The sequence below is a fragment of the Malus sylvestris genome, chromosome 3 (assembly GCF_916048215.2).
Source record: "Malus sylvestris chromosome 3, drMalSylv7.2, whole genome shotgun sequence".
Classification (NCBI taxonomy): Eukaryota; Viridiplantae; Streptophyta; class Magnoliopsida; order Rosales; family Rosaceae; genus Malus; species Malus sylvestris.
In genome coordinates this window covers 30446385-30460438 of record NC_062262.1, presented here as the reverse complement: position 1 = coordinate 30460438, position 14054 = coordinate 30446385, and the positions used below count along the sequence as shown (strand labels likewise).

The following is a 14054-nucleotide window of genomic DNA, read 5'->3' as shown; positions in this document are numbered from 1 at the left end:
TTACTAATTTAAGTATATTGACTCGAAATTTGAAGATTTGGCTATTTTTCATCTATAATGTTTTTTTTTGGGTACTTTTCAGGGCAAAATGAAGAGAAGAGCAGTCACAAAAAATCGTTAGACGCACACGTATTACGGGTTATCATGTTTCATCGTTCATACTTACTATAGTTTTATTGTGATCTTGTTTGAGATATAAAAGATAGCACTTACTAGAAAATATACATCTAGCTACTTGAAGCGTCAAAGAAAAAGAAAAGTTAAACAATTGATTCAGCCTAAAAAATGAGCTATTTCGATATTGTTTTTTAACATCAATACGTTGTTCAATTTTTTTTAAGATATCGTATAAGAAGGGCCCTTTTATGAATTTCACAGAACCTCCAAAACCTCAGAAACAGCCCTGAGTGGAATGAGCGCAAATTTTCCACCATCGTCTATTCTTCAACCACGCAACAAAAATCTTGGGCAATTTTAATCCATGACAGTTCAATTTTTCGTAAACTGTTTTCGGCTCTACTTTATTGATAATTTATTTAATAGTTTTCAATTAAAAAACCAACGAAACTACAAGTTAAAAACAAAATAATTATTAAACTGCCCCTAAGCGCCAGTCTACTAGCCAATGTTGCTTGTTGGATTGCAGAGTGCGGTTTATCTAATGATGATCCCTTGGTTAGAGACTTACAACATCTTTGTACAAGATTTTTTAACCCCAACCGCATGGTACTTAATTTTTTTCAAAAATAATAAAGTTTACCTCCAACCATCGGGTTTCCCAAATAAATAAAAATAGGGAACTTTAACGAAAAGCATCTGGTACTGTTCACTTTAACGAAAAACCACATTTTTATACTAAAAAGTCAATCCTGGTACTATTCACTTTACCCTTTATTTTGTCCTTATCATTAAAACTCAAAGTTTTCAAACCATTTTCATTAGTTTTCCTATAAAAATATGCCGTAGATGTATTAATTAAACTTTTGAATTGGATCGATGGACATGACCAATGACATTTCAGCAAAAGAAAAACCCAACTCGATAAATGGGGCTGCTGATTAGATTAGAGCAAGTCAGTCAAGCTGCGTTATTTCGAAAAACAAAGTTTCAGTGTGATCGGGAGATTATAATAACCAATGATATTTTAGCAAAAGAAAACTTCAGCTACAGAGCAAGTCAACTGCTCATTTTCAGGTAAACAAAGGCGGCTGCAGATAAAATCCCTAAAAAAAATTAAAATAATAATAATTAAACTCTACAATCTCTGCTATATTTTAAGATGATAACAGTTTAATCTGTAAAGGCATTACAAACATGGTGGTTGTCCTTCTTCTCAAACTTCTCTTGTTTCAGCTACTTCCTTGTGCAGCTCCATTATCCTTCAACTTCTCCTTCTTCCCAAAAGTCCCCCGCAATTTATCTCTCGAGGGAGATGCTTCCGTCGACGGCACGTTCCTCCGTCTGACTATTAGCGCTGCCGACATCCAACGGAACAAAAGTGTCGGCCGAGCCACCTGTTCTCAACCCTTCCTCCTCCGCGAGAACGCCACCGGAAAACTCGCTGATTTCACCACAAACTTCACATTCGCCATCGACTCCTTAGACAATACGCGCTACGGCGACGGACTCGCCTTCTTTTTGGCGCCAAACGGGTCCTCACTCAACACCACAGTAGGCCTAGGCGGCTATCTAGGCCTCCCCGTCATAGAGCTGCCAAATAATGAATCAACGAATCTGTACCCCTTTGTGGCAGTGGAGTTTGATATCTACAAGAATAACCGAATTTCAATCAAAGATCCTGACGGCGGTCATGTTGGTATTGACATGAACTCTCTCAAGTCTAAAGTTACAAAGCCTTGGAATGGATCCATTACAACCGGAGGGGAAAATACTGCTCGGATTCGCTACGATTCTGGATCCAAAAATCTTAGTGTTGTTTACACTAGTTTTGAGAATGCTTCCCTAGTGTGGAGGAATATTAGTTACATTGTAGACCTGAATGAGTACTTGCAGGGTTATGTTGTTGTTGGGTTCACTGCCGCGACAGGGACTCTTACAGCTCTACATAAAATCAACTCATGGAATTTTAGTTCTACAGAACTGCGCGATGAGAACGAGTTTAACAACTCGGCGCCAGTAAACGGGGTCAATGTCGGACTGCTAGTTGGGCTGGTTGTTGGTGGGTGTGTGGTTTTGGCTGGTGGGTTGGTTTTGGTTTGGTGCATTTGTTGGAGGAAGGGAAAAACAGGGGGAAGTAGTGATGATGAGGATCCTACGGTGAACGACGCAATCGATGAGGAATTCGAGAAGGGGACGGGCCCGAAGAAGTTTTCGTACAAGAAATTGGCTCGATCCACGGGTAATTTCGATGAGGGAGAAAAGCTTGGAGAAGGAGGATTTGGTGGGGTTTATAGAGGGTTCATAAAAGACTTGGACTCGTATGTTGCTGTTAAGAGGGTGTCAAGTCGGTCTAGACAGGGGATGAAGGAGTACGCGGCGGAAGTAAGGATCATCAGTCGACTTAGGCATCGGAATCTGGTGCAACTAATCGGTTGGTGCCATGAAAAAGGAGAGCTCCTGCTTGTTTACGAGTTCATGTCCAACGGAAGCTTAGATTCCCATTTGTTCAAACCGAAAACCTTGTTACATTGGGAGGCAAGATACAGAATTGCTCAAGGCTTGGCATCCGGGTTGTTCTATCTACACGAAGAATGGGAACAATGTGTGCTGCACAGGGATATTAAATCGAGCAATATTATGCTCGATTCAAATTTCAACGCCAAACTTGGGGATTTCGGATTAGCTCGACTTGTGGATCATGGAAAACAATCGCAAACCACGGTTCTGGCTGGAACCATGGGATACATGGCTCCGGAATGCGTTACCACAGGAAAGGCAAGCAAGGAAACAGATGTCTACAGCTTTGGAGTTGTTGCTTTGGAGATAGCTTGCGGGAGAAAACCCATTGATCCAAAGTTTGGAAGGACTCAAATTAACATGGTGGAGTGGGTTTGGGAGCTTTATGGAGAAGGGAAAATCATTGAAGCAGCTGACCCTAAATTGTGTGGAGAGTTCGATGCGAAACAGATGGAGTGTTTGTTGATTGTTGGGCTGTGGTGTGCTCATCCGGATTACATGATGAGGCCTTCGATACAACAAACAATTCAAGTACTTAACTTCGAAGTTCCGTTGCCCATTCTCCCATCAAAGATGCCGGTGGCCAGCTACGTATCTCTTCCGGTATCATTTTCAATCTCGGCGAGTTACAATACTGATTTGGAAAGACATCAGACAGAATCTTCGGGTCATGGTTACAACACCAACTCCTCACAATTCACCTTATCTTCTGCATCCAATTCTTTTCCATCAGCCTCACTTTTGTATACAAGATAAATTTAATCTCACTCTGTTACACAAATATATAAATTTGTGTGAAATGCATTTTTTTATAGTGAGTATCTTTAAGTAAATATGTTCGACTACCATCATGTCGTAATTATATGTTATACTCATAAATTTATAACAAGAGATAGCAAGAGGGTTTTTACTCGAAAAGCAGTAAGTGAAAGAGAGGTTCTTTCTACCAGGGCATTCAGAAATGTACATGTCAAAATGCACAGAGAAACAGCATCAAAAGAAAAACCCAATACTCAAGTATGACCACCAAGTTCAAACGACGATATCCATGTCTTCCCAATGTCAACATATACAAAAAAATCAGCTGCCATCCATTCGTTCCTTCAGTGTTCAGCTGCCGTCCATTCATTCCTTCAGTTTTCACATCAAACCAAAACACATGTAGATAAATATATTATGTACTCTTGAATCTAGATACTATTTTAGTTTCAACAAGACAGTGAATCCAAAAAACACTGACTCTGTGCTGTAAAAACACTCGTTTCTTGGTTTACAAGAAAAGATGATCGCTCTACTTAATAGTTGACAACCAATGTGCAAAATGTCTCTACATAAAGTAGGATACTATGGTTATCCCTTCCGCAAAGCTTCTACCCCTCCTCCTCCTCTTCCTTCTGTTTATCCCTTCCGCATCTCCCTTGGCCTTCAATTACGACAGCTTCACCATTGGCAACACTGGTATATTTCTCTAGGGAGCAGCTTACATAGATGAGCAAGTCATCAAACTCACCAGAAGCGCCAGACAAAATAAAAATGTCGGCCAAGCCACCTACTATCAACCCTTCCTCCTCTGGGAAACCTTTACAGGAAAAATCGCTGATTTTACCACACACTTCACATTCATGATCGATTCAGGTCATGCCGACGGGATGGTGTTTTTCATAGCTCCAAGTGGTTCCTTACTCAACATTTCAGCAGGAGGTGGTGGCCATCTTGGCCTGCCCGTCGAGGAACTACCAGGAGACACCACAAGGACGCTGTATCCTTTTGTGGCTGTGGAGTTTGATATCTACAGGAATGAGCAGCCTGTAATCAGGGCTCCGGTCGGTGATCATGTGGGCATTGACATCAACTCTCTCAAGTCTAACATTACCACTCCCTGGAATGGTGATATTAATGAAGAAAAACGAAACGATGCTTGGATTAGTTATAACTCCAGCTCAAAAAATCTGAGTGTTGCATTCACGAGTTTTCAAAATGGTACAAATGGTACTGAAGTGGAGGTGATCAAATATCTTTCTTACATAATTGATTTGAAACAATACTTGCCAGATTGGGTAATTGTTGGGTTTTCTGCTGCTACCGGTCAAGATATTGCTGTTCATAAGATCATTTCATGGAATTTCACTTCAACTGCTCTGGTTGATGACGATCCTACGCACAACAAACCAGAATCTATTGCACCATCCGGTGTTAATCCCGGGCCCGGAAAATCCAAAATGGGACTCCTGCTCGGGTTGGGTATTGCTGGGTCTCTAATCTTGTTTGCTGGGTTGGGTTTGGTTTGGTTCATATATCGGAAGAAAAGCAAAGCAGTAGACGGACTTGATGAGAATCCCTTTTGTAATAAACTGATTGATAAAGAACTGGAAAATGTAACCGGCCCAAGGAAGTTTTCTTACCACGAGTTGGCTCAAGCGACCAGTAATTTTGAGGAGGGAGAGAAGCTGGGAGAGGGAGGATTTGGAGGGGTTTACAGAGGCTTCATAAAAGATTTAAACTTACAAGTTGCTGTTAAGAGGATATCCAGCGGATCTAAACAAGGGATGAAGGAGTACGCATCAGAAGTGCGGATCATTAGCAGACTTAGGCATCGGAATTTGGTGCAACTCATTGGTTGGTGCCATGAAAAAAGAGAACTACTACTCGTTTATGAGTTCCTGCCAAACAGAAGTTTAGATTCCCATCTTTTTAAAGAAAATAGCTTGTTGAGTTGGCAGGTGAGATACAACATTGCCAAAGGGTTGGCCTCTGCGTTATTGTATCTACATGAAGAATGGGAACAATGTGTGCTTCACAGGGATATCAAGTCGAGCAACGTTATGCTGGATACAAACTTCAACGTGAAACTTGGGGATTTTGGGTTAGCTAGACTTGTAGACCATGGAGAACAGTCACTAACAACAATTGTGGCAGGAACCCGAGGCTACATGGCTCTAGAATATGTTACCACAGGAAAGTCTACCAAGGAATCAGACATCTACAGCTTCGGAGTTGTTTCTTTGGAAATAGCTTGTGGGAGAAAACCCATCGATTTCAAATTAGAAACTAGCCAAATCGAACTGGTGAAGTGGGTTTGGGGGCTTTATGAAGAAGGGAATGTTATTCAAGCAGCCGATCCGAAACTCTATGGTCATTTTGATGAGAAACAAATGGAGTGCTTGATGATTGTTGGGCTATGGTGTGCTCACCCGCAATATATATTCAGACCTTCAATTCGACAAGTGATTCAAGTGCTTAACTTCGAAGTTCCATTGCCCATTCTCCCATCAAAGATGCCGGTGGCGACCTATATTGCTCCTCCAACATCATTCTCAACATTGGTCAGTGACAGTGACACCATTACTTCTGAAAGGGGTCAAACTGAGTCTTCAGGAACGCCCCATAGCCTCACAATCACCCCATCTTCTACAACAAAATTTGTGACACCATCAACAACATTTCAAAGTGCTAAATAACCCTAGGATAAACATATATTTCAATGTAAAACCGCATGCATTATCCACTATACCAAAGTAATGCAGACAGTGCACTTCAAATCAATTCCCATTTCTGATTTCTGTAAAGACCGCAAGGTCGAATCTAACATTAGTAGTAGCAACTGTGTTTTCAATTTTAAGTTTTCACACAAAAGAAATGTCAACATGCACAATAAGAGAGTGGCAAAATTTGTACCTGGTGATGAATGAAGAACTGAACTGTATCTTTTGCATTCAAATAGGTTGGTCGGCTCATGAACGTTCAATTGTTTATCTTTCATCTTTTTAATTAAAGCTTAGTCCATACCGAAATTAATCAAACAAAATTGATCAAGATTCAAGACCCGCATTGAAAAAAATGATCAAACAACCAAATTAAAAACAAAATTGAAAAAAAAAAAAGATACTGAGTTTTTCTTAAAGTACCAGAAATCGTGATTAGGCACCAGTTTTAGAATCTGGAAGTTCCCCGAATAGAGAGTGATGAGAATGACGCAACCTATAACAACTGAAAGAAGGAAAGATGAAGTTTTTGTTATTTACCTTGTTTTTCTGTTGATTATTTACATATTTCACTACAAGAAAGAGACCGCACTACTCTCGTCTTAAACACAAATCTCTTCATCAACTATCACAAATAAGCCATTGTAAAGCCTATTTCCACATCACAGTAAAAATAAAGTACAGGAAGTAAAACTCATATTTTTAGCAGAGATATTTTAACAATCCTGCAGGTGATTGATTGCCCCGGTGGGGAGGGTATTTCTCTTAGCCCCACTGCATCCCGGGTTCAAAGTTCTAACCATCCCCGTCCCCTTGGTGTAGTTTACAGGATAAATACCACGTTTTAATAACTAACAACATCAATTCTGATCATCCCTACCAGTTTAAGCACGCTAAACACCAAATTTAATATGTTATGTCTTCGGCCACCCAACCCCAGCAGATATTTATATAAAACCCAAGATTAAGGTCCTAACGGAAACATTACCTGTTTTAGATTTTCCCATAGCTGGCTGTACAACAACACGCATCATGACAATTCCCCAACCAATATCAACCAAAGGTAATTTACACTGACCCACTGTCACGTTGTTCTCCAAAATCTTGCCAAAACTCATCAGCTCCACTTCATTCGGCAACTTCGGCATCGGTCTTGCCTACCAAACAATTGAAAGGGCAATCCAAGAAAATCAAAACAAAGCTGGAAACACAGTGGAAATCATATGAAAAAAGGAGCCAAAAATTACAAATTTGTAACCGAATCCACAACAATTCTAATTTTCCAAATTAAAATTATGTTGGGATTTCATCTAATTATTAATAAATCTAGCTTAAGATTCAATTGAACAGACTATCAAAATTTGCTAAAATTCTGATTGCCAAGAACTCAAATTTCAAACCCAGATTGACATAAACACGTTTTGCAAACCCAATTAAATCAACACAGAAATTCCAAATTTTGCAAATCCAATTAAATCGAAAAAACAAAAATACATGGAAATTGAGTTGTAAATTGTAAGAACGGAACTTACCAATGGAACGTACGTCCATTATAGACTTAAAGAAAATCATAATTCGATACCTAATTCAAAAGTCGTGATCCCTAATTCGTTTTATTAAAAATGAAATTGCTTACCTTAAATGGCTGCAACGCTGGAGATAAAACAGAGAGGATTGCCTACCTTAAATAGCCAACATTATCAATATATATACACTATTTAATATTTTAATATTACATAATTATATTATATTATTCGGTTCGGATTCGGAGACGGATACGGAGTAAGGACCTCTATAACCATATATAAAATCATAACCGAATAATATTCACGGTTTTTCCCCATACCCAAAATATACCCAAATTTTCATACCCAATCCAATACATTCGGACAGTTATCCACAGTTATCATGTATAACGGTTAAAATTGTCATCCCTACTGCAAATCCCTAAATCTTGTAGCCATCGAAATCCTGCCATATCTCTCTCTGCAATGAACACCCCCATCTCTCTCTAAGAGCAGTTCCAGGGTGGTGGAGGCCCTCTAGGGCTATCCACTATGCTATCCACCCAGTGAACAGTAACTGTCCTTAATGAACAGTAACCGTCTTTTGCATCTCCACCCCTACATTGAATAGCACTGGCAATTGGCAATAAAATATTACTATTTTTTATTTATAAAATAATACAAAATAATTTTATTTGTAATTTCGGATAAGATTTTTAATCGTTCTCGTTTCGCCATGTGTCATTTTTCAAAAAGACAATTATTGGTGATGGATTTCTAATAAGATTTTTAATCGTTCTCGTTGCACCACTTGTCATTATTCGAAAATACAATTATTGGTGATGGATTTCCGATAAGATTATTAACCAATCACGTTGTGCCACGTGTCACAATCTGTTTACAATCTTTGAAGATAGATTTCGGTCAGATTTTTAACGGATGACGGCATGCCACGTGGCATTATCTACAACCTAATCCTTTCTGAATCCTCCATATAATCCACCATCCATCCTCACAAATCTCACACCAATTTTCTCAAGATCTCTATCATTATTCATAGTTTCTGCTTCCTTCTTCACCAAAATCAAAATATGTATCATTATTCATAGTTTCTGCTTCCTTCTTACAATGTTTTCTTCTTCTTACAATGTCGATCAACAAGAGGATGAATTTTTTAACCAATCAGAAATAATGTTCAATCTCCAAAGGGCCCAAAATGAGATGAAAGATGATAAGGAGCGTAGAAAGAGAGATAACAAAGCAAGAATGGGCCAAAACCTCACATTCCCGTCCAGTCATCCAAGCTATGGGTCAGATCTGTAGGCCTAGTCATTTTACAAACCTTGATAGAAGCAGGCAACGACGAGGTACAGAACTCTTAGACGATTATTTTGTCCGTAACAGTGCATTCCCTGATACGTACTTTAGACGTCGTTATAGAATGAAATGAAATTTGTTCAACAAAATCATGACTGTTGTTTGTAACCATGATTCTTACTTTGTGCAAAAGAATGATGCTTTTGGTGCTATGGGTCACCTTCCTGAACAAAAAATTACTGCTGCCTTGCGGATGCTTGCATATGGAGTATCTGCAGACCAAGTGGACGAGATAGCGAGGATGGGGAAATCAACCATTCTTGAATCCCTGATGAGGTTTTGCGGAGCAATCAAATCTATCTACACCGCATAATACCTCCAGAAACCTACTGACATGGACTTGCAAAGTTTTTTTAAAAATGGCGAGATACGAGGTTTTCCTGGGATGATTAGAAGCATCGACTGTATGCATTGGACCTGGAAAAATTGTCCAAGTGCATGGCAAGGCGCTTATAGGGACAGAAAAGGAGCAAAAAGTATCATTTTGGAGGCGGTGGCATCTTTTGATACATGGATTTGGCACGTCTTTTTCGGGGTTCCGGGTGCTCAAAATGACCTCAATGTCCTTGCCCAATCCCCAGTGTTCAACGATGTCCTGCAAGGGAAGGCACCAAAAGTCACGTGCTGAGTCAACGGACATATGTACGACAACCCATACTACCTAGTAAACGGCATTTACCCAAGGTGGTCATCGTTTGTCAAAACAGTGCTACATCCGCAAAGTGCAAAGGAAAAACACTTTGCAAGCTATCAAGAGAGGTGCAGGAAGGATGTGGAACGTTGTTTTGGTATCCTCCAAGCTCGATGTGCGATTGTTAGGGGTGCTGCCATAATGTTTGATGTAGAGTCTCTTCGATCCATCATGATGACGTGCATCATTCTTCACAACATGATTGTGGAAGATGAGTACGATTATGATGCCGTTGATGAATGTGAGCTAGACACGATGAACAATTCCAGAACACAAATATATTGTGCTCATGACGCCACCGAAGAACCCGTGCAACATGAGCCATTAGAAAGGGACGAACGTTACAATGAAAGGGTCATTCAACGATATACTGCACTTCAAAGGCCATATATGCACAATGCTTGGCAAATTGACTTGATAGAGCACCAATGGGAATTGAAACAAGCTCAAGATATTTAAGTTCATTTAGTGTGTTTTTTTTTATTTGGTGCGTTCAATTTATGCATGATAATTTAAGAAATATTAATTTCGTCACTATATAATTGATGATAAAATGATTTAGTCAATAGATCTTGTGGAGTATAAAAATTAAAGTTAAACATTGATAATGTTGGCTAATCTTTGATATCTCCTATAAGTACCATTGAATTATCATATATTTTGATTCATATAAAAACTTTTGAACTTTCCCACAAAATGCAACTCACACAATGCAATTTTTGTATTTTCAAGGTAATGAATTCGATGAATAATGAATATATATATATATATATATATATATAGACACACACACATACTATTTAATATTTTAATATTACATAATTATATTATATTATTTGGTTCAGATTCGAAGACGGATATGGATTGAGGACCCCTATAACCATATATAAAATCATAACCAAATAATATTCACGGTTTTTCCCATACCTAAATTTCATACCCAAATCCAATCCATTCGGATGGTTATTGGGTCTAACGGTTAAAATTGTCATCCCTACTGCAAATCCCAGAATCTCGTAGCCATCGAAATCTTGCCATATCTCTTTCTGCAACGAACACCCTTATCTCTCCCTATTCAAAATCCCGATATATCTCCGTCTTCGGGTTTCAGGAGGAAATAAGGGTTTGAGAAGGAAATGGAAAAGACCGCCTTTTCCATCCCTTCTTCCCTTTCCACAATTATCAACACGTGCGGATCAAGAGCAGCGGTAGAGAGTCCAAAACGTTGTCCATTCGCACAGTGCAATTTCATCGCCTAGTTTCCCTCTCTGCAAGCATGGCTGTTGTCCATTCGCAGCTCTCGTCTGTCCCCAATCTGTCAATCCTTCCATCCCCCTCCTCTAACAAGCCTATTGAAGCAGAAGTAAAAGCCAAAGCCAAAGCCCAGATGTAGCTGAAATGCTAAAAAAACCTGTTTTCAAGCCAATGGCAAACTCGTAAATGTAACGAAAAAATGATTCCACAAAATTTTCGATATGGCTGTCAATGACTCTGGGAATGGGCTTTTGTACCTCCTTACCTTCTTTCTTTTCTACCCTTTTGCAACTACTTTAACCTTCAACTTCCCAAGCTTTCCCAATGGCACGGCCAACATATCCCTTGAAGGAGAAGTATATATTGGTACCCAACTAGTCAGACGCACCATAAGCCTCAGAGAAACTTAGAATGTCGGTCGAGCAACCCACTGCAAGCCCTTCATCCTAAAGGAAAATGCCCCGGAAAACTCGAAGACTTTACCACAAATTTCACTTGCATAATCGATTCAAGGAGTGCCGATGGGATGGTGTTCTTTGTTGCCAAAAAGATCTTACTCAACAGTACAACAAGAAGTGGTGACAAGCTTGGCCATCCTGTCGAATACCTCCCAAGAGACATCTCGATGGCTCAATACCCGTTTGTGGCTGTTGCGATCATATAGGTATCTACATTAACTCTCTCAAGTCTAATATGATCACCATGTAGAATTATCAGAGAGATGGATAGAAGGCCCACTTTTAACAACATCAATATTGTCCCCATAATTACCACCTACACAATCCATCAGGTGTGGAGTTTTATCACAAAAATGCCTCGATATTAGTTGGAATGGGATAGGGTATTTAAACTCTTATTTTCTCATTGATACGGCCGATGTGAGACATTTCAACACACTCCTCACATGGGAGCCAATTAGTGGGTCACACATGAGAAATCCACATATCGACAACCACATGAAGCCAAGGGGACTCACCCTACATTCGGGGCCAAAGACCCACCATCATCGTGCGGGGCCAAGGAGACCCACCCATCACGTGGCAAAACATTACCGTCCGTTCCCTGGCTCTGATACCATGCTAATAAGGACTTATCTTGGGGTTTAATTCTATGATATTATTCTTCTCACAAAGGAGGTAAATATATATTGTACAAGATTGATTTACATGGAAAGAAACATAAACTAATATCTATCATAATCATACCCTAATTATAAGGACCCAAATGGGTAACTAAACTAATTACAAAGGTCAACTCTCCAACACTCCCCCTCAAGTTCATACATAAATGTCGTTCATGCCCAACTTAACGAGAGAGTTGTAGAATGCTTGACTCACAACAACTTTAGTTAAGATGTCCGCTAATTGATCCTCTGACTTTACAAACGGGAATTGAATAATATTCTCATCCAACTTCTTCTTAATGAAGTGTTTGTCAACTTCCACATGTTTCGTACGATCATGGTGGATTGGGTTATGTGAGATATCAACCGCTGCTTTATTATCACAAAACAAATTCAAAGCCAACATTGAAGGACACCCGAGTTCTCCGAGTAACATCCGAAGCCATAATAATTCACATACTCTTTTTGTCATACCCCTGTATTCTACCTATGCATTTGATAAAGCAACCATTTTTTGTTTCTTACTCCGCCAAGTCTCTAAATTTCCCCTCACAAATGTAAAGTATCCAGATGTGGACCGTCAATTAGTAATATTCTCTGCTCAATCTGCATCGGTATAACCTTCAATCCACAATGACCATTCTTAGATAACATGATGCCTCTACCCGGGAAGAACTTTAGGTACCGGAGAATGCATTCAACTGCACCCATATGAGTATCACTCGAAGAATGCATAAACTGACTAACAACACTTACTGCATACGCAATATCAAGCCTAGTGTGAGATAAATAAATTAACCTCCTAACTAACCCTTGATAACATTCTCTGTTAGTAGGGACTTGATCAATGTGCATTGTTACGCCCACCCCCACAGTATAATCATATTTCCATATTCCTCCCTGAATATGTCTTAATATACCAATTTAGTCCCTTATCTTAGTTAAATCCTAACCGTTGATCTAGATACTTTATCCCTCCTAAACTGCCAAGTGGCAGTCCCTTCTCCTTTCTCTCTTCCCGAGCTATTCCATTTCCATTTTCTTAAATCCTTCCCTCTCTCCCTAACTCCCTTACCTTTTTCTTTACCCGAGCCCCCCTCTCAGATATCTCTCTTTCTCTCTCTCTCTCTCTCTCTTTCACTCAACACCCTCTCATCTCTCTTTTTCTGCTGCACCGTGAGCAGCCCAAACAACCTGCGTTGCAGGTTGTGCACGAGACCAGTAGCCCAATCACCATCATTGCCTTGATTTTCCTCTCCTCGTTGCATTAAAGTCGGCCCAAACGGTGAAACGAATCTCCGGCGACTTCCTTTTATTTTTGGGAGTTTTAACGAAAAGCCCACGGTACTATTCACTTTAACGAAAAACCACATTTTTACACTAAAAAGTCAAACATGGTACTATTCACTTTACCCTTTATTTTGTCCTTATCATTAAAACTCAAAGTTTTTAAGCCACTTTCATTAGTTTTCCTTTTATTTTTCCGATTAGGTGAGACCTCGATCTATTTTCCTCAAAGAACTTCTTGTTGTTGGTGGTTGTGTGTGGTGATTTACGTTTTTTTTTTCTCAATGTTAAGGCGGAGCCACCACGGAAGAAAGAACCCCCAAACTTTCCAGCAAACAGTGGCCTTTGTGGGCTTTTTCTGATCACACACGTCCATTTCACAACGAAGCAAGGGTATATAATTACTCCTCTCTCTCTCCTCTTCATTTTAATGCTTAACTTGAACCCTTGTTTGTTAGGAAACCGCCGGCCGGAGCTGTAGCAGCTCCGGCTTTCCCCTCTGTGAAACACCCAGGCCTTTAGGCCACCCAAATTTCCCCACGGGCCTAACCCGTTTTGAAGCCAGCCCAGTACCTTGGCCCGTTCAGTTTTAATTTTGGTTATGTTCTTTTTAAAACCCAACACCTAAGGGCCTTGGGCCTGTGTTCTAAACCCAGCCCTTTTTGGGTTATTAGGCCTGCAGGTCGTGTGTGTGTGTG

The 14054-nt window shown here is 39.8% G+C and overlaps 2 protein-coding genes, 1 long non-coding RNA gene and 1 pseudogene across 3 annotated transcripts in view; 3 read left to right on the top strand and 1 right to left on the bottom strand.

Annotated features, from left to right (window-relative positions):
- The window catches only part of LOC126617443 (L-type lectin-domain containing receptor kinase IX.1-like), a 62611-nt gene extending 59141 nt beyond the window's left edge, over positions 1–3470 (top strand). The window contains exon 4 of the mRNA XM_050285506.1: positions 3390–3470. Coding sequence (XP_050141463.1) covers positions 3390–3393 — 4 coding nt within the window. The 3' untranslated portion in view covers positions 3394–3470. The remainder of the gene's footprint in view (positions 1–3389) is intronic.
- Positions 1310–3470, top strand: LOC126617444 (L-type lectin-domain containing receptor kinase IX.1-like). Its single transcript, XM_050285507.1, has one exon. The coding sequence runs from the start codon at positions 1315–1317 to the stop codon at positions 3391–3393; it is 2079 nt and encodes a 692-aa protein (XP_050141464.1). The 5' UTR covers positions 1310–1314; the 3' UTR covers positions 3394–3470.
- Positions 3471–3983: 513 nt separating this feature from the next.
- Positions 3984–6095, top strand: LOC126617153 (L-type lectin-domain containing receptor kinase IX.1-like; annotated as a pseudogene).
- Positions 6096–6418: 323 nt separating this feature from the next.
- On the bottom strand, positions 6419–7746 carry LOC126617453 (uncharacterized). Its single transcript, XR_007621367.1, has 3 exons — positions 7652–7746; positions 7108–7276; positions 6419–6624 (listed from the first exon to the last, which is right to left on the bottom strand). It is a non-coding gene; the product is annotated as an uncharacterized LOC126617453 (long non-coding RNA).
- Between the last annotated feature and the right edge of the window lie 6308 nt (positions 7747–14054).